The 27,483-nt window shown below is 34.0% G+C and overlaps 1 protein-coding gene across 2 annotated transcripts in view; it reads right to left on the reverse strand.

The window, feature by feature from the left end:
• Nucleotides 1-27,483, reverse strand: part of DPP10 (dipeptidyl peptidase like 10) — a 689,331-nt gene that overhangs the window by 341,051 nt on the left and 320,797 nt on the right. For both annotated transcript variants that reach the window (XM_037849964.1, XM_037849965.1), the window contains exon 5: nucleotides 10,218-10,292. In XM_037849964.1, coding sequence (XP_037705892.1) covers nucleotides 10,218-10,292 — 75 coding nt within the window. The remainder of the gene's footprint in view (nucleotides 1-10,217; nucleotides 10,293-27,483) is intronic.

Consider the following 27,483-nt stretch of genomic DNA (forward strand, 5'->3'; position numbering starts at 1 on the left):
ATCCACTGCTGGTGGGAATGTATAATGGTATATCTGATGTGGAAGACAGTTTGGCAGTTCCTCAGAAAACTAAATATCTAGTTACCCTACCATCTGGCAGTTCCACTGCTCAGCATACCTAGAAGATCTGAAAACAGTGACATGAACAGACATTTGCACACCAATGTTCATAGCAGCATTATTCACAGTTGCCAAAAGATGGAAACAATCCAAGTGTCCTTCAACGGATGAGTGGATAAATAAAATATGGTCTATACATATGATGGAATATTATGCAGCAGTAAGAAGGTATGAGGTCCTGAAACATGTGACAACATGGATGAACCTTGAAGACATAATGCTTAGTGAAATAATCATACACAAAAGGAGAGATATTGTATGTTATCACTAATATGAACTCCCTGAATAACGTAAAATCAGTGCCTTAAAATACAGAACATAGGGGACCTAGAGATAGACAGAAGCTGGAGAAGGGGGAATGATTACCTAATATGTACAGACCTGTTAATGAGGTTGAACTTAAGTATAGTAATGGACAGGGATGATGATATTTCATTAATAGGATTATAAGTATCAGTGCCATATTGAAGGTGACAGGATTGAAAGGATTTGTCTACAGACATGTATCCCAAAGATTAGTACTACAAATATAAATAAGTGCTTGAATCATCTACTTCTAATATATGACACTGATACAAAGAGTTTACAACAGAGTGGTACATGGGAAAAACTACCTATTGCATACTATGGACTATATTTAATAGGAATACCTTACTAGTACCACACTAATACTAGTAACAAATAATTACGGGTTTGATAAGAGTTTTGGGGTGTTTTGGCTTATGATAATTGTTTAAAACTGAGAGTGATGATGGTTGTACAACTAAATGAAGATAATGTAAGATACTGATAGTTTATCTTGGATGGAATATTTGCTATGTGAAATTAGGGACCCCCTATTTAATATCAGGCCCTAGATCTTGAGGCTTGCTCTTGTGAAATTTATGGCTGTAAAGGGGAGGCTCAGCCTACCTCTAATTATGCTGAAGATTCACTTCTAGAGAACTTCTTTTGTTGCTCAGATGTGGTCTTTCTCTCTCTAAGCCCAACTCTGCAAATAAATTCATTACCCTCCCCACTACATGAGACATGACTCCCAGGGGAGTGAATCTCTCTGGCAAAATGGGACATGACTCCCAGGGAGGAGCCTGGCCCTGGCATCATGAGACTGAGAATGTCTTCTTGACCAAAAAGAGGAAAAGAAATGCAGCAAAATAAGGTTTCAGTGGCTAAGAGATTTCAAATAGTCAAGATGCCATTCTGGAGGTTATTCTTATGCAAGCTTCAGCTAGATATTCCAAATGGCCATAGAATGCCAAGCCCAAAGCAACAATAGTCCCCCAAATCCTAAAGAATACCCAGGTCCCCATTGGAGACTCTATAAAAATTTCACTCACTTAGTTTATTTCTCAGAAACTTAAATCCTCCAGAGTGTTCCTGTGTCAGATAAGTCCCAAAACTCAGAGGCAACAGGTTCTCCAAGATCATCAACCAGATGCATTCCCCTTCACCATAATGTCAACACCCCTTTTCAATATGAACAAGTTAGGGTAGTCACTGTCCAGATATCCCTGAAGATTGAGACAGTAATCAATCCAGAGCAAGGAGTAGGAACATAACAAGATAGGATTTAACAAATTATTATGAATACTGAATCTTTATATAAAGATTTTTTTTTTAGTCTCTTGGGTATTAGAACAGCTAGAAGGAAAAAAAACTGAAATGATATAACTGTAACCTATAACATTCTTTGAAATTTGCTAAATTGTACTTTGAAACTTATCACTTTTCTCTATATATGTTACATTTCAAATTAAAAATGTTATTAAAAAAGGAATGAAGCAACATTGTTTCTTTACTCTAGGGCAACTTTACAGTTTAGTTGAGGGAGTGTACTCATAAATGGATAAGTCAATACCATGGGATAAATATTAAGGCAAAGGTATGAACCAGATGCTGAGGAAGAATAGAGAACAGCCTCCTACCCTCACCTAGCACTTCACAAAATATTGCTAGAGAGTTAGATTTATTAATTCATATAGCAAATATTTTTTGAGAAACACTCAACTAGGCACTCTGCTAGACACAAGTGCTGCTGTGGTAAATTCTACAAGGGAGACATGAAGATCTATGAAACTTAGGATAACAGAATTTGACTAAGTCAGGGAAGTTGGGAAAAGCTTTGAGGAGGGTAAGTTATGATTGAATTGGCATCTGAACAACAGGCAAAAGTCACCAGTATGAAGGAGAGAGCACAGGGCAGGGTATTTTTTTTCCCAGGCAGAGGAACAGTAAAAGCCACAGGATGGGATAGAATATGGTAGTCTGAAGTACTGCAGGAAAGACAACGGGGTGGAGGGCTGAGAGCAAGGTGGGGAGGGGGGTGTCCCGAGAGGTGAGGACGCACAGCCAGGCAGCGCCTCCTAGACTGTATTACGAATATTGATCTTTATCCTAAGGAGCCTTGGGAAGGTTTTAAACAGAGGATGACAATCAAATTTTCTTCTGGAAAACTGTTTAGCTTGAGTGTGAAAAACTGTTTATAAGGAACAAGAGTGATTACAGAAGGACCTGCTAGTGGCCACTGCATCTACCCAAACCAGAGATGACGTAAGCACATTACTCCTATATTTCCAGAATGCTTCATTCATCCTGACTTTCTACATCCCAGGTTCAAGGACACAGATTCAAAAACATAGACAGGAAGATGCTCGTTGTATTGTGGTACAGTAATCAGTATTTCAAAATGTGATGATCCTGAGCAGGAAGAAAAAAACATTTAGTGGTTTCTCTTCCCTCAGCCTATTAATGCAGAAAATGTAGAGTTTATTTTAGAAATGTTTCCCTCAAATATTATTATGTCCTAAAACAGAGTTGGATATAACTCAACAATGCTGGATATTTACAGTAGGGCTCATTATGTTTTTGCCTATTTATTTGGCCTTTGACCATGAGAGTTTAGTATCTTCTGAAAAGGGTCAAAGATTGTCTGCACCCCAGTTCCAACATTTCAGGAATATCAACCTAGATTTCTAGGGTTTACTGGCATCTTTCTCCCTTACAGTAAAGTTGACTCGCTATGCATCTTAGAGCTTTTACCGTACTGTAAGTTTCTTACAGTCAAAAGACATTCATCTTGATCAGTATGCAGATACCTCACTACAAGTATAAATATTCTGAAATCCTTTGGAGCAGAAGAATTAAGATTCAACTTCCTGGCCCACTGTCCAGGGAGCCTGAGATTGGAGTCTTTTGTGGTATCAATGAATGCGTGTTTTAATAAGCATTGCAGGTAGGCTCAAAGGATGAGAAAATTTAATCTGATCAGTAAAGGAAAAACAATTTCTCACTTTGCTGAAATTAACTTTCTGATTTGATAAGAGCACAAATAATTTACTTTGGGGAATACCTTTCATATTATCATATTAGAATTAATCAATAGTCACACATCTCAAGAGCAAAGATTCAGCCCAAGTTTGATAAAAATATTAACAAAGAAATTAATATTATTTAGGCTCCTTTGCAAACTATTAATAAATTATTGGTTTACATATTATGCTATTCATTTATATGCAGCTCCTGGTACAGAATTTTAAAAAAATAGTGTCCATAAACTTATATTAGTAATCATATTTGCTTTTCCACTTTGGGTACTATAATTGCAGATCACTGCAGTGTTTGGTAAACTAGCGCAGTTAACATGGAAAAAGATTAAAAGAAAAAAAAGCAAGATCACACTCTTCAAACTTTAAACACAATGACTGTATAAATTAAAGCTTTTAATAAAGCATTTTGACACTGTAATTTAAGTATTACAGCATTTCAACTGCAATACACAGAGGTATTCTGTTATTGGCTAACAAAAAAATGCATTTTCATCCTACACTAAATAATTGACAGTTTGACACAGACTGAGGATGTTGCTAAGGAAGGAAGAGTAGCTTTCTCAATCTACCCTACCCCCAAAACAGTGCTAGATCCTTTATAGTTGCTCTCCCACTTAATCACAGAAAACCCTTGATGAAGGTTTATTATCATATACTCTTCTCTTTACACCAGTTAATGTATCAAGACACAGAGTTTGAGAAGTATGCATATTTTTTTCCCTTCTTGATAACAACGGGGAAACAAGCTGATGGCATTTGGGGCAACCATGAGCCAAGTCACATCTCTATCTGTTGTTTTTTGTGGCCCTCTTATAATACACCAAAAATGTCCTTCTGGAGGCTTCCCAGGGGACTGGCTATGATTACACTAATTTACATATGAAATGGATCTTTTCTATTATTATTACATTTTAGGAAATAGGTTTAGATCACTCATCACCATAAAAAATAACTGAATGTAAAATCAAATACATATAAAATTAATATGAATAAAAACATACAAAAATAGAGGAAAAAGTAAATTTAGAGATTTATCATATTGGTAGAAAGTTCCTAAGCCTAGAAACGGAAGAAAACAGCAAATTAAGAGGCAGATTTTTTGTCAAAATTAAAACTTTCTCTAAGTCAAAAAGTAAAACCAAAAATTTTTGAAATGTTTAAAGAAAGGACAAGAAAACTAATACTTGAATTATACAAATGAATGTTTAAAAAATACGAAGACTCCAACAGATAAATAGATGGAGAATATAAATGAATCATTTAAAATAAAACTATTAAAACTCACGTATATGTACTGAAAGTATTAGTCTAACTAGTATTTAAATACATATTAAGACAAATATATCTAGACCTAGATATCTAAATAGACATATATATCTTTATAGTTACATGATTAGAAATATATAAATTTATAATATATACAATATGCACACACATACACAATATAATATATGCACATACAGACACACATACATACACATACAGTTTCCTATCAATTCAGCAAATTTATCAGTTTAACAATTACTTTTTCCTTAAGATATTATCTTGTGTTGATGAAGATGGCAATATAATTGGAAATAATATATTGCTTAAGCGACAGTATGAACCAGTGCAACCATTTTGGTAAACAATTTAAAAACATATTCCAGGAATCTTAAAATGTTATACCTGGACCCTTACCTCATACTATAGACAAAAACCCAACTCAAAATGGATCTATCACATAAATATAAGAACTAAAACTATAAAACTCTTAGGAGAGAGGAAAAGAAAAAGAAAAAAAAAAACAACAACAAAAAACTCTTAGGAGAAAACCTAGGGGTAAATCTTCATGACCTTGAATTTGACAATGGATTCCAAGATGTGATACGGAAAGCATGAACACCACAAAAGAAAACAGAAAATTTGGACTTCATCAAAAGCAAACCCTTTTGCTCATTAAAGGACAATATCAAATAGTAAAAGGCCAACCTACAGAATGGGTGAAAATGATTTCAAGCCATATATCAGATATGGGTCCACCTCCCAGAATATATATCTTACAACTCAATAACAAAAAGACAAACAATTAAAGTAAAAATGGGCAAAGAGCTTCAATAGACATTTCTTCAAATGAATATTTTTTAAAATGCTCAATATCATTGTTATTGAGGAAGTGCAAATATACCCCACAGTGAGATCCTACCTCATACCCACAAGAATGTGGGTGAGAATGTACAGAAATCATACATTATGAGTGGGACTATGAAATGGTGCAGTCACTAGAAAAAACAGTTTGGTGGTTCCTCAAAAAGTTAAACACAGTATCATCATATGACCCAACAATCCACTCCTAGGTATACATCCAAAAGAACTGAAAGCACATACTCAAACAAATACTTGTAAACAAATAATATAGTACCACCATTCACAATAGCCAAAAGGTGGAAAGAATCCAAATGTGGAATGCATGAATGGATAACCAAATTGTGGAGCATATATATATATATATATACATATATATACATATATCTACACACACACACACACACACACACACACACACACACACAGATACACACATATACACAACAGACTACTATTCAGCCATAAAAAGAATGCAGTGGTGATACATGCCACAATGTGAATGGACCTCAAAAACTATGCTAACTGAAATAATCCAGATACAAAAGGTCACATATTGTATGAGTCTCTTCGTATGAAATATCCAGAATAGCTAAATTCATAGAGAAAGAAAGCAGATTCATTGGCTACTTAGCTGCTTGGAGAGGAAGGAATGGGGAGTGACTATTGAATGGGTATGGGCTTTTCTTTTTGAATGATTAAAATAATTTGGTACTAGATAGAGGCAGTGGTTGCACATCATTGTGAACTTTGCGAATGTTATAAATGCCACTGAGCTGTGCACTTTAAAGTGGTTTATTTTATATGGATCTCACCTCAATTAAAAAAACAAACAAACAAACAAAAAAAACAGTTAAACCCTTTCTGGGGTTACTGTTACTTCCATGAAGTTCCATGTTGTCTAACCACCTGGGATGTTTTTATTAATCTTTACTTAACTGCTCTTCAAAGCCCAGCACATGGTTCCCCTTCCAAAATCTCATGAACACCTTGAATGTAAATTTCATCTATGTCTTTAATATAACCATTCTTATGGCATACCATGGAGAGCTGTATATAAGTGCTGGATATAAGCATTGTGGACTATATATTTCTACTGGACTATATATTTCTTGAAGGAAACAGTTCCTTCTTGAGGGTACACACACACACACACACCATGTAGAACATCTGGCTTGGAAGTTTGTACCTGATAGATGATGACTAAATAAAATGGATGCATGAATGAAGTGGTATAACATTGTGCATATTCATTTGCTCTTTTTAAATTATCAAAATAATATCTTCTTTTCACTTTTAGGCACTGATATGTCGAGTATTTTTACTTTTCCACAAAGTAAGCAAAAAAAAAAAAAGATATAGGAATATGAAGATTGGTCCACAGATAACATTTCTGTTGTTAATTATATTCTCATATGGTTCTTGACATATTTTGCTAAAATATCCAAAGGAACCATGTTTTAAACTTTGTATTTCACATTCTTCATTTAAAAAGAAACTACTAAATTACCAAGAATTAGCATTAAAAATTAAGATGAAAAGACAACTTCAATTTCTCTGGTTGGAGGAAGGTCAACAGTAAATCTACCTGGGATGAAAAGGCATATCATACTATAATTTTACTTCGCACACATCTCAAATCCCTGAAAGAAACTACTAAAAACAAATAAACATTGCCTGACATGGATAGAGATGCAAAGTCTCCCAAACTAATAACCCTAGTTTCATTAATAATTGGACATCTTTTACCATTTTAAAACATTTTTCTACTATGAATCTTCAAGAATTATAACAGATTGGTGTAAAACATAATAAATAAGGATATAAGTATTAATATTTCTCATCTATCAATCCAGTAACTTACATGAGGCAGAAAATCTCAAAGATTTGGCATAACCTATACATTTGATGAATTTTATGCGAATAGGAAAAAATAAATTGAACCTAATTGGGTGGTACTAGGTCTTCTTTTATTTTAGGAAACTTTCTTCAGCTACATCTTTTATAAAATTAAATTTTTTATTCTGAGATAATTGTAGATTCTCATGCAGATGTAAGAGTTAATATTGAGCAGTCCCATGTATGCTTTATCCAGTTTTCCCCAATGGTAACATCTTTCAAAACAGTATAATATCACAAATAGGATATTCACATTTTTACAGTTAAATAAGAAGATTCCTTTCACCACAAGAATCTCTCATGTTGCCCATAAAATGAAGACTAGCCACACCATTTCCCTTTTCAAGCACTGGCAATCATTTATCCATCACTTCAAGAATATGATATAAATGGACACATACTGCCCTTAACCTTTTGGGATTGGTTTTTTTCACGTGGCATAATTCAGTGTGGATTCAACAAGGTTGTCAATAGCTTGCTCATTTTTATTCGGAGTAGAATATCATGGAATGGACATAACACAGTGTGTTTAGCCTAGCACCCACTGGATGACATCTGAATTGTCTTCAATTTTGAGCTATCACAAATAAAGCTGCTATAAATATTTATATACAGGTTTTTGCATTAATGTACATTTTCACTTCTCCGAGATAAATACCTGGGTGTATAATTGCTGTGTTAGAAGTTAGTTGCCTGATTAGCTACTAATATTTTTTCCGGAGTGTCGTGTCTGTTCCTTATACATTCCCATCAGGAACACAAGAATCATCCAGTGTCCCTGCATGCTTGCCAGGATTTGGAATTTTATTTTATTTTATTTTGTTTTATTTTATTTTAGTCATTTTGATAAGATTGTAGTGATAATCTATCGTGGTTTTAATTTACACTACCTTAATAGCTAATGATGCTGAAAATATTTTCAGGTACTTTTTGGCTATCTGTGCATCTCTACAGTGAAATGCCTTCTCATGTCCTTTGTTTATGTTCTAATTAGGTCATTTCTGTTTTTGCTGTGTTTTGTAATTTGTTTACTGTTTCTGTTGACGATTGAGAATTCTTTATTCTAGATACTAGTCTTTTGTCAGAAAGGTAAATTGAACATATTTTCTCCTAGTGTGTAGCTTGTCTTTTCATCCTCATAACAGGGTCTTTAATATCGAGTAAGTTTTAAATTTTGATGAATTCAATTTATCAATTTTTCCTTCAACAGACTGTGCTTTTGACCTCAGTTTAACAACTTCTGCCTAGCCCTAGATCCCAAAGATTTTTCAACTATTCCTTTTTTCTAGAAGTTTTATTGCTTTACATTCTACATTTCAGTAAGTTTTGATTCATTTTGAGTTTGTATAAGGTGTGAGGCTAGGTCAAAGCCCTTTTTTTTTTAATTTTTTGACTATGGATGTTCAATTTCTCTAGTACCATTTGTTGAAAAGGTAATCTTTCATCCATTAAGTTAGTATTACATCTTGTTCAAAATTCAATTTGGCACTTTTGTGTGCATGCATTCCTGTGTCTCTATTATGTTCCATTGATCTACATGTCTGTTACTCTGCCAGTACTACAGATTCCTAATTACTATAGATACTGAAATCTGATTTAAAAAAAAAGTCACTAACAGTTCAATAGAGCAGTAATTTTAAGTTAAAATTCTTTAGATAAGTAATAGTAAAAAAAGTTTTAGGATATGGTAATATTTTTGTTTACAAAAGTCAATTTTTTCTTACTATTACACATGATTTTCAAAATCTCAGTGAAAGCAGACAGCAGCAAGCAAAAGGTGAAGAAAAAAGATCAATATTTATAATACAAAAAGATGCCTTTCATTGTAATGTCTTTTTACAATGTAAAATATTTATTTTAGATCATAAAAAATATAAACTTCTAAAAATATAGCACAGGTATACCCTAAACGACTGAAACCATCAAACAGCAGGTCTTTTGAACTATGAAATTCCATGTGTTCAAGGGCTTTTGATGCATTGTATGAAACTTCCTGCCTTAAGTCCATAAATTTTTATTGTCTATCCTAAAGCTCATAAAACTTCTTGAATGATTTCCAGTCATTTATTCTCTACAGAAACTTATCTGCTGAATTGCCTTCCATCATGTACTTTACTTTTTAAAAGTACAAAGTATATCTATGTACCAAAACTACTCAACAACCATACATATTGCTCTAATTGTGCTTTAGAGCTGACACGGAATAATGAAACACTAATTGCAATTAGAACATTTAATTTGTTCAGCATTAATTTCTTGTCTTGCCACACTTGCATTATTTTCTACAAGCACAGAACTTATGCTCAAACACCACAATAGAATCTCCACTGACCACAAGCCAATTCATTGTGTCCCCCAGTCCGGCCCCACTATCCACAGCCAGTGGGAAAGTCCCTTATCTATATATACATGAAAAACTCAAGTATATAGTGAGCCTTATCCTGAGAATGTTAGAAAACCCTACCTATTGAAGTTTCTAAACCCTGCTGCACTCCCCTCTGTAAAGAGATAGACTTGGATCAGCCCAAGCACTTGGCAGATAGTCCAAGTTTTTTCACCAGTCAGGGATGGGAGAAAGAGCACTGTCCCCAACCCTGTCTTGTGCAAATCTTGGTCATCAGTGTCCCTCTGCAACTACTGGATATGCCAAATTTACTCTAGGTAGATGGAATGCCAAGGAAAAATATGAACTGCTACTGAATGCATCATACACAAAAAAAGTTTTCTCAAAGAAGACCACTCCTTTACCTGTTTGACATCATATGCCAGAAGAACATATTTTAAATCTGGTGAAACTGAATGCCTTGATGCTTTGAATGTTACCTAGGGGGGAAAAAAAGAAACAATTATCTTAAAACGCTTAATAACACAGAGATTAACACGCATTTGTATACATAAATATCAAAAAAGACACTGATGCTCATCACCACACTGTGGAAATTAACATTTTCATTCCCATCACATATTTGCATGCATATGCACGTATGTGTGATTACACAGAAAGATAAAAAATTTGAAGAGGTCATATTAGACATTTTATTAAAAATTGTTAATATATTTTTCTACAACTCGTACCTTAAAGGTGATGTTAATATTTTTATTATTAAAGAAAAGCAAATGTCAAAGTTTCATTGCACTTAAGTAACAAAAATGCTTTTATATTTATATGTTTAATTAATCAAAAGGAAAATAAATGTTGACACTTTGTAGTGTCACAATATTCTGCATATGTGCTTTTGCTTTCCTACTGGTAGAATATTTACATTAAAAATAACAAAAGCTTACATTAAAGATACTCTATTTCCTTTTTTCAGAAGTTTTATTGAGATATATTCACATACCATACAATCCATACAATGTGTACAATAAATGGCTTTTAATATAATCACAGACTTGTGATATTAATTTTGAACCTTTCCATTATTCCAAAAAGAAAAACCCTATACCCCTTACCAGTAACCTCTCAATCTCTCTATCCTTTCCCAGCCTTACATAACCACCCATCTAATTCTGTCTCTAGAGATTTATTTATATGTATATTTTATACAAATGGAATCATACCATATGTAGTATTCACATCTGGTTTCTCTCAGGATAATTTTTTATTTTTTTTTAATTAGAGAAGTTCTGGGTTTAAATAAAAGTCATGTAAAAATACAGCATTCCCACATACCACCCTATTGTTCACACTTTGCATTGGTGTGGTACCTTTCTTACAATTGATGAAAGAATATTAAAGTATCACTGTTAACTCTTGTCCATAGTTTGTAACAGGTGTATTTTTCCCATACACCCCTTGCAATAGTGACATACCTTTGTTATAATGCATAAAAGAACACTTATATTTGTACTATTAACCATAAGCTTAGTCCACAACAGGATTCACAGTGTTATACAGTCCCATGTTTTATCCTCTAGCTTTCCTTCTAGTAATACACATGACCTTTTAACTATATTCACACACATAATTGAGAACTGTTAACTACATACACAATAATGTGCTACCATCCCTACTATTCCTTTCCAAGCATTTATAATTAACCTGATTAGAAATTCTGTACAAATTAAGCATGAGCTCCCCATTCTATACCCCTATTCTGTTTCCTGGTAATCCATGTTACAGATTCTAACTCTGAGTTTGCTTATAATACTTAGCTAATATCAGTGAGATTATGCAATATTTTTCCTTTTGTGTCTGGCTCATTTTACTCAACATAACAATCTCAAGGTTCATCCATGTTGTTGCATGCATCAGGGCTTCATTCTTTCTTATCTTTGAAGCACAAAAGTTGTTAATTTTGAGGAGGTCCCATTTATCTATTTTTACTTTATCATAGCTTGAGCTTTGGATGTAATGTCTAAGTAACCATTGCTTATCACAAGATCTTGAAGATGCTCCCCTACATTCTCTTCTAGGAATTTTATGGTTCTGGCTCTCACATTGAGGTCTTTGGCCCATTTTGGGTTAATTTTTGTATAAGTTGTGAGATAGAGGTCCTCTTTCATTCTTTTGCATATGGATATCCAGTTCTCCCAGCACCAATTGTTGACAAGACAATTCTGTTCCAGTTGAGTGGAATTGGCAGCCTTGTCAAGGGTCTATTTCTGAAATCTCAGTTTAATTCTCTTGATCAGTCTATTTATCTTTATGCCAGTACCACGCTGTTTGGCCGCTGTAGCTTTCTAATATGCTTTAAAGTCAGAAAGTGCGTGTCCTCCAACTTTGTTCTTCTTTGTCAAGATGTTTTTGGCCATTTGGGACTCCTTACCTTCCAAATAAATTTGAAAACTGACTTTTCCATTTCTGCAAAGTAGGCTGTTGGAATCTTGATTAAGATTGCACTGAATCTGGAAATCAATTTGGGTAGAATTGACGTCTTAATGATATTTAGTCTTCTAATCCACGAACATGGAATGTTCTTCCATTTATTTAGGCCTTTTAAAAAATTTCATTTAGCAATGCTTTGTAGTTTTTTACATACAAGTTCATTACATCTTGGATTAGTTTATTCTTAGATATTTGATTCTTTTAGTTGCTCTTGTAAACGGACTTTTTATTCCTTGATTTCCTCCTCAGATTGTTCATTACTTAGTGTAAAGAAATGCTACTGCTGTTTGCATGTTGATCTTGCACCCTGTAACTTAGCTCAACTCATTTATTAGCTCTAGTAGTTTTGTTGCAGATTATTCAGGACTTTCTAAATATAGGATCATGTCATCTGCAACTAGTGAAAGTTTTACTTCTTCCTTTCCAATTTGAGTGCATTTTATTTCTTTTTCTTGCCTATTTGTTCTATCTAGATCCTCTAGAACAATGCTGAATGACAGTTTTGACAGCAGGCACCCCTGTCTTGTTCTACATCTTAGGGGGGAAACTCAGTGTTTTACCACTGAGTATTATATTTGCTGTGGGTTTTTAATATATTCCCATTACCAAGCTGAGGAGGTTTCCTTCTAGTCCTATCTTTCAAAGTGTTTTAATCAAGAAAGATGCTGGATTTTCTCAAATGCCTTTTCTGCATTGAATTGAAAGGATCATATGTTTTCCCCCTCAATTTGTTAATGTAGTGCATTACATTAACGGATTTTCTTCTGTTGAGTATCTAGGTTAAAACCAACATGATCATGGTGTATAATTCTTTTAATGTGATGTTGGATTCAATTTGCAAGTATTTTCATGAGGAATTTTGCATCTATATTCATTAGATACATCGGTCTATAAATTTCTTTTCTTGTAGTATGTTTACCTGGCTTTGGTATTAAGGTGATTTGAGCTTCATAAAATGAATTAGGAAGCATTTCCTCCCCTTCAATTTTTTGAAGGAGTTTGAGTATGACTGGTATTAACTCTTCTTGGAATGATTGGTAGAATTCACCTGTGAAACCATCTGGTCCTGGGCATTTCCTTTTTGGGAGGTTTTGGATGACTGATTCAATCTCTCATAATTGGTCTGTGCAGGTTTTCTATTTCTTCTAGATTCAGTACAGATTGTTTGTGTGTTTCTAGGAATTTATCCATTTTATCTAGGTACCTAATTTGTTGGCATACAGTTTCATGTTATCCTCTTATGATCTTTTTTTTAAATTTATTTCTGTGGGGTCAGTAGCAATGTCTCTCCTCTCATTTCTGATTTTATTTATTTGTATCTTCTCCCTTTTTCTTTTCTTTTCAGTCTTGCTAAGTGTCAATTTTACTGATCCCTCAAAGAATCAACTTTAGTGTTGCTAATCCTCTCCATTGTTTTTTATTTTAATTTTCAATTTATTTCTGCTCTAATCTTTGTTATTTATTTCCTTCTGCTCACTTTGGGATTAGTTTGCTATTCGTTCTCTAGTTTCTCCAGGTGTTCAGTTAGGTCTTGATTTTAGCTTTTCTTTTTTATTATAGACATTTAGGGCTTTAAATTTCCCTCTCTGCACCGCCTTCACTGAATTCATAAATTTCTATACTTTGGTTTCTCATCTTCATTCATCTTGAGATATTTACTGAATTCTCTTGCACTTTCTTCTCTGACCCACCGGTTGTTTAACAGTGTGTTGTTTAACCTCCATATATTTGTGAATTTTCCAGTTTTCCATCTGTTAATGATTTCCAGCTTCATTTCATTATAGTCAGGGAAATTCTTCATATAATTTCAATTTTAAAATTAATTGGGGTCTGTTTGTAACCCAAAATGTGGTCTATCCCAGAAAAGGATCCATGGGCACTTGAGTAGAATGCAGGATATGTTTGGAGTGTAAAGTTCTGTGTATGTCTGTTAGGTCTAGTTCATTTATCATATTATTAAAGTTTCTGTTTCCTTATTGAACCTCTGTCTTGAGGTCCTATCCATTGATGAGAGGGTTGTATTATAGTCTCCAACTATTACTGTAAATACATCTATTTCTCCCATCAGTTTTGCTAGTATCTGCCTCATGTATAACTCTGGTTAGGTGCACAGACATTTATGATTGTTATTTCTTCTTGGTGGATTGCCCCTCTTACTAATACATAGTGACCTCCTTTGTCTCTTATAACAGTTTTGCATTGAATGTATATTTTGTCTGATATTAACATAGCTACCCTAGATTTTTTGGTTACAGTTTTTGGAATATATTTTTCAACCTTTCATTTTCAATCTATTTGTGTCCTTGGGTCTAAGGTGAGTCTCTCGTAGATAGCATATGAATGGATCACAATTATTTTATCCATCATACCAATCTATGTCTTTTGATTGGGAAGTTTACTCCATTAACATTCAGTGTTTTTACTATAAAGGCAGTACTTACTTCAACCATTTTATCCTTTGGTTTTTTATGTCATCTTTTACTTTTGTCTTCTTTTACCTTTTTGTTACCCTTACTGATAATCTTCATCTCCATACTCTCCTCCAAACTTCTCTCTCTCCTTTCTTTTCCTTTCAGCCTGCAGAACTCCTTTTAGTATTTCTTGTAGGGCAGGTATCTTGTTGACAAATTCTCAGTTTCTGTTTATCCACGAATATTTTGAATTCTCCCTCATTTTTGAAGGACAGCATTGATGGATAATTCTTAGCTAGTAGTTTTTCTCTTCTAGTACTTTAAATATATCATACCATTGCCTTCTCACCTCCATGGTTTCCGATGAGAAATCAGCACTTAATCTTATTGCAGTTCCCTTGTATGTGACAAATTGCTTTTCTCTTGCTGCTTTCAGGATTCCCTCTTTATGTTTTGCATCTGACAATCTGATTAGTATGTGTGTTTGAGTAGGTCTCTCAGGATTTACTCTTTTTGGAGAACATTGCACTTCTTGGACATTTATATTTACATCTTTAATAAGAGTTGGATAATTTTTGGCCATTATTTCCTCAAATATTCTTTCTGCCCCCTTTCCATTCTCTTCTTATTCTGACACATGTTTGCATGCCTCCTGCTGTCATTCACTTTCCTGAGACTCTGCTCATTTTTTTTCCCATTCTTTTCTCTGTTATTTTGCCTGTAAGATTTCGATTGTATTTTAGCTCTGTTTCTTTCTTCTGCCTGCTCAAATCTGTTGTGTCCTTCCAGTGTATTTTCAATCTTTTCTATTGTGACTTTCATTCCCATAAGTTATGTTTCTTTTCATACTTTCAAATCTTCTTTATACTCACCCAGTGTCTTAATATCCTTTATCTCTTTAGTCATACTTTCTTTCATCTCCTTGAATTAATTCAAGAGATTTGTTCGAACATTTTTGATTCTGTGTCTCCTCTGAAGTTTTAAGTTGTTCCTTTGACTGGGCCATATCTTCCTGTTTCTTAGCATGGCTTGCAATTTTTTTTCTGCTGTCTAGGCAGCTTGATGAGTTTACTCTGAAGGTCAGTTTCTCTCTCTTGCCTTGGGTTTTATTTTTGATTGGCTTTGTGTTAAGGCTTTCCTTTCACACTTGATTCTACTTATTGTAGATGTTTAGAATTGCATGTATTTAACTGATCAGATTTTTTTCTGCTCTTCTCTGTCTGATTCTATCTATCTATTCATCTATCTATCTATCTACCTACCTACCTACATATAATCTGATAATTTGACCAAGGTCAATTATTAACAGTATTCCAACATTTGAAATCTTAGTACACAGAAGCTGCAGATATATTGCTCATACAGAAGCAGCAGATAGGTTGAACACACATCAACTTATCACAGCCTGGGTATGTGGTACAATATTTACAATTTCACTATTTGTGCAATTGTTTCTCACCCAAGAGAAAGCTTTCTTTCCTCTGTTCCATCTCTGGAAATCTTGATCTTTTCTTTTGGTTTTTGTTTTGCCTCTACTGGTTGTTTGTTGTTTGTTTGTTTATTACTCTCCTTTCAGTGCGTGTTGGTGCTTTAGCCTGGAGGGCAAGTTCTTGGAGGAGTGTCACCCCAGAGGGTACTTTCCCAAGTCAGTATTTTCCAACCCAAACATGGCCAGGGACCAATGAAGGGAGCGAAGACCAGATTCAAAGAGAACCTGGGGAGAGGTTCAAGAAAGACACCAAAATGCCTTTCTGACGACTCCCCAGAGGTGCACTTTCCTGTCCTGCCCAGCAGACAGCACTCCTAGGCAAACTTCCCCATAGCCCTAAGATCTCCCTTCATCTTTAATCCTCCACCACCTTCATCCCCATGGCAGTGGGGTGGAAACAATGGCTGTGGTGGTCGCTGTCTGGAGTGGGGTAAAACAGTGGTTCAGAGCCAGGACCCAGCAATCTAAATTCACCAATCAATACCCTTGATCGGTACTCAGCCATGCCTCCACTCTTCTTGGACAAGAGGGCTTTTACCTCCTTCTCTGTCTGTAGCAGATAACCAGGGATCTGACTCAAGGCAGTTTGAAAGTGTGGGATGAGTGCCGGCAGCATCCACAGAGTGAGTAGCTCACAATCCTTTACTGCAGTTTCTAAGCCTCTTCATCCCATTCTTCCCTGGATATTGCACAGTGCTCCCCTGGACCTCTGGAACCCCATAACAGTTGTTTCAGACAGTTTCTGCCTGTCACTAGCTGTTTTTGAAGGAGGAGTGAGTCTTGGAGCTCCCTACACTGCCATTTTCCCCAGAAGTCCAAAGACATTCTCCTTAAATGAAATTCCCAGGGTGAAACAGAATGAAATACAAATATATTGCCAATTATATTTGATTAAAAAGAAAATTACACCACCCCTGACTGAATTTGAGCCTGTAATTTAATCATTGAATATCAAAATGTCATAAGGAACTTAAAATACCAATGAAGGAGAAATATATTAAGTTTAGGAAGAAAAGTTTTATGTGAAATAAGGATATTTATCTAACTCATATTTAGAGAAAAGACAAGCAAAAAGAGTTGATACATCAAAACCCTACAATATACAAACAAAAAAATTAAATAAACTGCATGTGAATTTTAAACAAAGTAGAACATCTGCAGGGTACATATAATATTGCACATCTTACATCATGAAGAATTGAAAAATGTAAAGTCAGGTTTTTCTTACTTAGGGATCCTACAAAACCCATGTTTAAAATAAGAAGCTCAGACAAATCAATAGTGGGCAAAATTTGTTCAGTCCTGAGCCACATATATAAGCAATTGGAGTGTAAAGGATAAGATTTGGGGTATTTGCCTGCATTCATCCATCATATATAATCCATGTTTAAGCCACTTTAGAAAATCAAACTGATCATTGGCAAGTCTTCATGTCAAAGGTTTTGGATTTCATATTTTAAAAGATCCATTTCAATAACAATGAAAAAAATGATTATGACAATAATAAAAACAGTAGTGGCTATCATTGATCAATCATTTATCATATGCTGTGGGGTTGCTAAGAACTGTGTATATGTTGTATCTCAAAAGTTATCATGATAGCACTGTGAGATAGAGGATATGAAAGAAGAAATCTTTCTCTTTTCCCCTCCCTTTTTCTCTCTTTCTGTATCTCTCTACTATCTATGGATGGATAGATAGTCTAGATAGACAGTTTAGATAGATAGACAGATAAAAAGATAGATATATGGCCAGATAGATTCAAACACAGATTGATTGATCTATCTATCTATCTATCTATCTATCTATCTATCTATCTATCTATCTATCTATCTATTTACCTACCTACCTACCTATGTATAATCTGATAATTTGACCAAGGTCAATTATTAACAGTATTCCAACATTTGAAATCTTAGTACACAGAAGCTGCAGATATATTGCTCATACAGAAGCAGCAGATAGGTTGAACACACATCAACTTATCATATGTTGAAACTTGTAGAAATTGGTCTGCAGGGGATTTAGGGTAACATTGAGGATACAAGGTTATCTCTCCCAACATTACAACATAAGGAGGAATATTAATATATAAAAATTGGTAAAGAGGGCAATGTCATCATTCCTGTGCTATGGGGATTAGGAAACTCTAATACCACAGTTCTTGAACTTTTCTCAAGGTCACAGACAAGCATATATAACAAGAGAATTCAGGAGGGAGTAGTTTCATAGGCCCTGCATTATCTCACCAGCAAGATTTTTTTTTTTTTTTTTTTGAGGGCTTTCCTGTCTGAAGTCTGAATTATTTAAAGAAAATCTCACCTTCCTCGTCCCCATCCACCCTTGTGTGAATTTTCTTACACAAATTAACTTCACACGTTCACATGTATGCCTGTGCCTCCGGTAACAACATTTTAGTATCTTTTACAGTTCCTACAATTATCCAGTCTGGCACTTTATTAATTATCACCATGCTGCCTCCAGCTCATTATGTAGCACACAAATAGGGAAATTTTCCAAACACCATTTCAGGGTCCCGAGCTTCTGAAACTTCTCTGCATTTAGTGAGCTGTGTGCAGGTCACTGTTGTTGCAAAGAGATGATACACATATCATCTCAGCCAAGAAATCTCAGGCAAATCCCTTTTACCATATCCCTTTAATGTTATCATCCACCACATCTGGGGGATTATTTTTTCGTAGCAGTCAAGGAAACCCCTTGGTCTACCTTGAACCTATATAGACATAGTTCTGGTTGAGTCATAACTTGATATGCCTTTAAACTCTGGGAAGTTTATTCTTGCCAATAATGCTATTAGGTTACCTACATATTTAATAAGTTAATTACTACTGCAATAAAAGGATGCAAAGATGTTTTCTATGTTTTCATTGCCATTTTTGACACCAAGAAAAATGGCATTCGCTAGAATAATTAAACAGAGAAAACAAGATATTTGATCAAGTTGAGAAACAAATGTATGTTTTCAGACAGCTTGGAAAATTTTTTGTGCTATCGCATTTGTGTTTCATTCAGTTCTACCAAAACTCATTCATTGAACATTCACTATATGACAAACACCATGGTAAACACTGAACATGCTACAAAGTTGAGAAACAAAGTGCATGAGGATGTCTTCCAAACCATCTTGGCACCTAAGACAAGCACCATGAATCTCTATAGTTCATGGTAGAGCAAAGATCCAAGCCCCAATGCCTTAGGAACTGGGTAGGTGGTGTAAGAATGAAGCAGTGTGGGTGAGGACTGAGGTCAGATGGAGCCACCAAGCTGTTGAAAGGGGCAGAAGCACCTCAGCTCCAGGTAATCATTGTCTTATATGGAAGTGCTGCTAGTTGTTTATCATTCTAGAAAAATAAAATATTAAATTAATAAATATATGACTAAGTATATATTATGAATAGTTTCTTTCACGGTACAATCATTCATAAATCCATAAAATCAAATAATTCTCTGGCTTGTACACGGACTTCAGTGGGTGGGGGACAAGGGATGGGTCACTATCCAGTTGGAAAGGAGAAAAGGAAGATTGAGAAGAGCTGGTAAAGGAGATGACCAGAGTGTAACCCACGGCATAATGCCAAAGATGGGCCGTTTCCCTCCTGCTTCCAACAACAGGAACACGGAGGAGGAAAAGAGGGTTGTATCTTAATAGCTCTAAACAAAGCTATATTTTGGTTTCTTTTTTGCAGATGTAACTGTATTTGTAATTTTTTATATCAATTCTTTCACTGTGTATTTCTTCTTTTTCTCTTTTCTTACTATATTATTACATATATCTTTTCTTTGATCTCCCATTACTTATTATACACTGCTGAGTTATATTTCAGTGTGATACCCCCAAAACCCATTCTTTGTAAATGCAAGAAATCCTCTCTCTCTGTATATGTGTGTGCATATATATAATATATATATATATATATATATATATATATTTAACCATGCATTCTATTGATGATGGAATATTTTATAAAAGAACCCAAACGCAGGAAGTGCTATGGTGCTACTATGTAGTGTTTAAGACTACTGAATTGGTACCTACTAAACCATGTAGTGCCTCACATATACCTTCACTGTTCAATAAATGTGAATAGCCAAAATAATATGCTATTGATTTGAATCATAGCGCATACTCTAAAACATTTAAAAACAATCTTTATTTTTAAAAGAAAGTGAAAACTAATGAGCAGTGAATTCTATTCATAACTTTCTATAAAAAGGCAGACAAAGTGACTTTGAGGACAAAAATGTCAATATTCCTCAATTCAAAACTTCAATAAATTAGAAAAGCTTTGGCTAGAAAAGGAAGGAATGGGATATTGTAACTTGAGCATTTATGCAAATTATTTCTTTGAAGTTTGGTTTGCTCTGGTCTACTGATTCTTGAAAGTGTCTTACTGCTTTCTAATCATCATATTTCAAATATATTTTTCTCTTAAATGGTGCTGTTACATTCAGGTACAGCTCCTTTAAGTGCATTAGGTAAAGCATATAGAAAGAAACTAAAATTTATGGGGGTCCTAAAAATATGACATTAGGATTTCTGGGCCAGTTTTCCTCATGGTAGCCTTAAATTTATATAATGTATCCAAAATAATCTTGTATTTGAGACAGTAAATGAAGACACTCAGAGCAATTCTCAATACAGTGAATAGTTTGTTATTTTAAATTTAGGACACAAAAACTATTCCCTAGACAAATGCCTGCCTCTTTATCCTGTTTCCATATAAAATAAGATGGGTGAACTAGAGTGAGTCAGTAGTGAATTACTTAAGTTCATTCTTGCTATATCCCACCAGACAAATTTTAGAGAGTATGATTTCATAAACTCAACAATATAGTTATATTTTAAAATAAGATATGCACATTTCAAGAATCTCCATCAGTAACATGATTTTATTTCTGGCACAGACCATAAAGATGACTTCTGAGAGCTTTTCAATTCCCAAATTTTTGAAAAGAAGAGAAAATGCCAAAACCAATATTGTTTGTTAAAAAATTATATTTTTTTTTAAATGGGGGAGTGTTTTCTAAGGATGAGATTTCAAAAGAGAAAGAGTACTTTAAAGAGTAGATCTTGACAGCTGATTGATTCTCTTATAGTGCAAAGGCTCATTTCAAGTTGGTATAACATCATTTATTTAGTATTACCATTAATAATTCCAAGGCATAAGACAGAATATTAGGTGAGTAACTAAGAAGGATCTTTGTGACAGATTTGACTTACTCTGACATATTTCTTAGTAAAACTATATATGATGTCTACTTTCTCCTCTCCATTTTTGACACTGGTTGAAATCATTGTATTAGATAGTATAATACTTAGATTGTTTTCATCTTAATGGTCCTAAGTGCATAGAATTGGACTAATCATAACTTTGGCCTCATGGCATCAAGTCATTCAAAATAGGATCACCAGTTTAAGAAAAAAGAATTACAGGGTGCCTGGTTAAATCTGAATATCAGACCAAGCAGTAAATACATTGCATTAGGCATACCTATCCTAAAGCAATTATTGGCTGCTTATTTGAAGTTCAAAATTAAACAGTATCTTCTATGTTATCTGGCAACCCTACACATTGGTCTTACATGGCTATATTCTAAATGAACATGTATGGCCCCTTCATCCTGCCAGAGAAATAGAACATCCCTGGTAACTTACATCTCCACATGTTCACCTCTAACCTCTCCCCCACCATCCACCATAGAAGGTAACCATTTTCCTGATCTGTGTTTATATAGTCCCTTGGAATTTTTTTTGTTTGTTTGCTTTGTTACAGATAGACATTTGCTTAAACTACATGTTATTTAATCTTTAAAAGAGGCATCAGTCAGCCTGTGATCTTATACTTTCTTATTTCATTCAACACTCTGTTACAGTTTTCATGAACATTTGTATTTAGCTGTGTAGTTCACTTATTTTCTTGGTTATAGGATATTCCAGTTTTTCATGTTATCTTCATGGTTATATGATTTGTCATTCTTTTCATATATAAAAATTTTTGCCCATGGGCACTGGAAAGTTGTTTCCATTTTTGCTACTATAACAATGCTCAATAAATTTTTGTCTTGTTTTCTGATGCACATGTACAACAGTTTGCTTAAGCACATACCTTGGAGGGGTTGGTGGGCTGTAGAGCATGTGAATGTTCTACTTCTCATGATAATGACAAACTGTTACCCAAAGTGAGAACACAAAATACACCCTTACTAGCAACGTGCAAGAGATTCTATTCCTCCATTTCTTTTCTAATAATTGGCAATTTCATTTAAGCTTTGCCAACGTAATAGGTATGAACTAGCAGCTCCATACATTGTAGATAAGCATTTTACTGATTATAAATTATGTTCAGCATCTTTTTTGTCACCAATACTTGTTTATTTTGTGAAAAGTTTGTTCATATATTTTATTAATGTTTCAATTTATTTAGTAAAATTCTTAATATTAATTACATAAATATTTATCAGTTAACTAATACTCTCCAACATGCCTTTATCATTTCCTACTTGGCATTCTCTATCATATCAAAATATCTCTGAACTTTAATTTTACACACGGTTATACTTCTGTATATTCAGAAGATACAATTCATTTGAAAAGCAAAAGAAGAGAAAGGCTCAGGTTCTCAACTTTAAACATTAATATTTCTTGAGTATGGTAACAGGTGGAGCATCACAGCTCATTTTCCAGACTCATAATAATATAAGGATTCTACCATCAATATCCACTTGATAAGCACAGATATCACAAAGAAACTTTCTCTCTTTTCTGTGAAAGCCATGAGCAATAGTAAATGAAAGATCAATTGCACATTTACTCGCCTGGTGGCATAGTGCTTTCCGCTTAGTTGGGGAAAGAACTATGGTCTGTAAAATCAAGTCAAATTCAGTAGAATGGAGCAAGGAACAGTCGGGGACCGTGGCAGCTCAAGATCCAGAGTCCTTGAGCCCTTTAAGTTAGAAGAGGGTTCTTCATTCTTTGTCTCACCAGCACCGTTCCAAACAATGGCTGATCTCCCCAACTATGCTTAAAAGCTGAGCTAGACATTCCCCAGAAACTGAAGGATGGATATAAAAATTTCCAGAGTGAGTTAGTTAGGAGTTGACTTGTCATCTACTAGACTTGCTAATATTTTATAGCCCAAAGCTTAAATATTCATTTATAGCTCTAATATCTTTCTGAAAAGTCTAGAGATAGAGAGCTAAGAACAATAATTTTTGTGCATGTTTTTAAATGTCCATATGGGGATTAGATTAAGCTTAAAGCCTGAAGAAGATGATTTCTTTTTGTGTATTATTATTTTTTGTTTTATTTGAAAAGCAGAGGGAAATAACATTTAAGGGGGTAGGTACATTTCCAATACTTGGGGAAATTCTCTAACTTTTATTAAACAGGTATTTAAAATCAAACGAGTTCATAATGAACATTTACTCAACTCTTTTCATTGTTCCTCCTTCCCTTTTGAACAATCATTCATTCATCCCCTTCTTCATGCCAGTTAATAACAGACATAGGCCCACTAAGAGATTTGAAATACAGAAAATCCTCTTAATAGACTTCCTAAATGGTGCTGAATAAATAATTTCTATGAGAGGCAGACTAAGACACACTTCTAAAGAAATAAATGTTGCTGCACACACATATCATGTGAAAAGTCCCAATTTTAAAGGAACACGCAGAAAAAGAAAAAAACAATTTCCAAAGTACAAATGAAAAGATGATGTTCAATCTCACTCAGTTAAATAACTGCCAATCAAAATAACAATTAAATGTCATTCTTATCAATCAAACTGGTAAGAATTAAGATATCTGACAATACCTAGTGACAATAAAAGTAGGCAAAAAGGTGATATATCTTTGGTGTGCATGAGTAATGCAATTTGACACTGTCTACGAAATTTCAAATGGATAATCCCTTTGATCCAGCTATGAATTTACTGACAAATATTTCTTAAAACTGTTTGCCTATAAACCTGCTTATAATTGTGCCTAAGAGTCTCCCCCTAAGTGTTTCTTTGTTGCTCAGATGTGGCCCTCTCTCTCTTTCTAACTAAGCCACCTCAGCGGGTGAGCTCACTGCCCTCCCCACTATGTGGGACCTGACTCCCAGGGGTGTAAATCTCCCTGCCAACGCAGGATGACTCCCGGGGATGAATCTGGACCCAACATTGTGGGATTGAGAATATCTTCTTGACCAAAAGGGGGATGAGAAATGAAACCAAATAAAGCTTCAGTGGCTGAGAGATTTCAAATGGAGTCGAGAGGTCACTCTGGTGGACATTCTTATGCACTATATGGGTAACGCTTTTTAGGTTTTGATATATAGGAATAGCTAGAAGCAAATACCTGAAACTACCAAACTCCAACCCAGTGGCCTTGACTCTTGAAGATGATTGTATAACAATGTAGATTACAGGGGGTGACAGTGTGGTTGTGGAGCCCTTGTGGATCGCATCCCCTCTGTCCAGTGTGTGGATGGATGGGTGGAGAAATGGGGACAAAAACTAAATGAAAAGTAGGGTGGGATGGAGGGGATGATTTGGTGCTCATTTTTATTTTTTATTCTTGTTCTGATTCTCTCTGGTATCAGTAAAATGTTCGAGGGTGGATTGGGGTGATGAGTGTCCAGGTGTATGGTGATGCTGTGAACAGTTGATTGTGCACCATGGATGGTTGTATGGTATGTGAATATATCTCAATAAAACTGAATTTAAAAAAAATGTTTGCCTAGTATATGTGCAACATGTACATAACAGGGAATTAAAGAAATGATAATACATCATACAAGGAAATTTTATGTAGCTAATAAATAATATTAGAAGAAAAAAAACAAAAGTGCCCCTATAAAAAGATCTACATGTTACATTATTAAGACAATATATAGTATAGATCCTCCCTACTGTTGAAATTAAATATGTGTATTAAATACATATATACGTGTATGTATATACACATATTAGTGTATAATGATTCTGAAATATTTAAATTGTTTATGCCAGACTTTTGAAGATATATACAGAAATATTTCTGAATAATTTTTTTGATACGTAAAAACTGTTTATATGGCTGCCTTCCAAGATGGGTACTGGAAGTAATATGCAGGAAAGCTTTTATTTTCAATACATATATTTCTGTACCAGCTCTGACCACTAGAACTTTATATGATGAGGGAAATGTTCTATATATTATCCAATGTCTCATGAGGGTATTGAGTACTTGAAATGTAGTAAGTAAATAGTCAGCAAAGGAAATTTTAATTTTATATGAATATAATTAATTTGGTAATTTAAATAGCCAAATATAGCCAGTGGCTCTCATATTGGACAGTGTAAAATATTTAAATTTTCTAACCATATGTTTTTATTACCTTGTTTTCAAACATATTAATAGGATAGATTACAAATAATATATGTATTCATAATTATACTATATTTTATTGAAATATAGCTTGAATGTTAATATTTTAAAGGGACATAAATGAAGGACCTGTAAAAGTTGTGTTACACAAAAAAGCTCTAATTAATTCAGAGCTTATAAACATAAATGTTTGTTCTATAACAAGCACTTCCAGTATGTTTTCTTTTTGCTTGTTTTATGTGGTTTCATTGTTATTGTTGTTGTTGTTGAAGGATTACTATAAGGGTGTGGGATTAGTCTGTATATCAATATAACTTAAATCTTTAATATTTATTTATAAGGAACAGGATGTGACTCTAAAATAAAAACCACCATGGTAATGCCTGGATAGGAGTAAAATAAGCTTTCTCATTCTGCATCAAAATGACTTGACTTTTTCTTTGGTAATATATATACATAATACATAGATATAGTACATATATATATAATCATGATATACTTTCTTAAATTATGATGCAGTTTTTCCTTTATCATAGGTACTTTTCCTTCTCTAATGCTTATTAAAATTTTATTTTTGCCTTTTGTGGTTTTTAAATAAACTCATTATTCAAAATCGTCAATGTCCTAACAAAAATGGATTTAGAATATCTGGGTTCTGAAGGACATTTTATAAAGTATTATAAATGAAAGAGAATAAAGTTGAGCTTAACATATGAGACTGAATTAGGCTGGCATAGGTTCATAATGTCAGACCTTAGGGCTGTTAGAAGGTAGATTTGTCCATTGATTAATTGCACTAATAACTGGGGGTTGCAATGATGCAGTTAATACAAGATTGTCTATTACCTTAAAAAACATACACAAAGTATTCAACACAAAATGAGCTAAGTCATACTTTTTCTTCAGACAGATGGAAATGAAATTGTAATTATTATAGCTAGAACACCACTAAAGGTGAGATATGAAATTACAACTACTTATATCATGTTGGTAAATTCCTTAGGCTTCATCCTGCTTTAATTTAAGTAAAACTGAATGGAGCACATAAAATACATGTCAAAACATAAAAAAGGGAAAGAACAAAAAAAATCACGTTGTAATGACTGAAAACTTCTCAAATATGGAGAAAAATAATCTACACATTCAAAACTAAACAAACTCCAAGTAGAAAAAACTCTGAGTAACAAACTCCAACTAGAATAAAAAAGAGCCACAGGAAAGACACATCCTAGCTACATTAACAAAAGTCAAAATCTAAGAGAAAATCTTGAAAAGAGGAAGAGAAAAATGACATTGCATATGAGAGATCAACAAATTAATGGCTTCCTTCTTATTAGAAATCATGGAGGCCAGGAGAGAGAAGAATGACATCTTCATAGAATGAAAAGAAAAAATATCAACCAAATTTTATATATAACTAAGGTCTCCTTCAAAACGAAAGAAATACTAAGACTTTTCTGATATATAAAATCAGAAAACTTGATGCTACCAGACCTACCCTACAAGAAATACTAAAGAGAGTCCTTCAGGTTGAAATGAAAGAATGCTAGACAGTAACTTGAATCCACCCAGTTACTTTAATGAAGAAATTTTTTAAAAACTACCAGAAAAGTAATGACATACGCATTCTGAAAGATACTATAAAAGTATTTCTGTATGTAACCCTTTAGTTCTCCTATGTGCAACTTTATAAAAAAATATAAAACTGTGTTGCTTGAAATAAAATGTATAAAGATGTAATTTATATGACAACAATAGGACAATGGAGGTGGAGGGAATGGAGATGTATTAGAGCAGTTTATGTATGCTACTGAAATCAAGTATCTATTATCTGAACTAGATTTGGTTTAAATTAAAATATTAATTGTAAACCTCAGGATGATGATTAAATAATCAAAATATATTTTAAGAGA

Source organism: Choloepus didactylus, chromosome 9, assembly GCF_015220235.1.
Source record: "Choloepus didactylus isolate mChoDid1 chromosome 9, mChoDid1.pri, whole genome shotgun sequence".
Taxonomy (NCBI): Eukaryota; Metazoa; Chordata; class Mammalia; order Pilosa; family Megalonychidae; genus Choloepus; species Choloepus didactylus.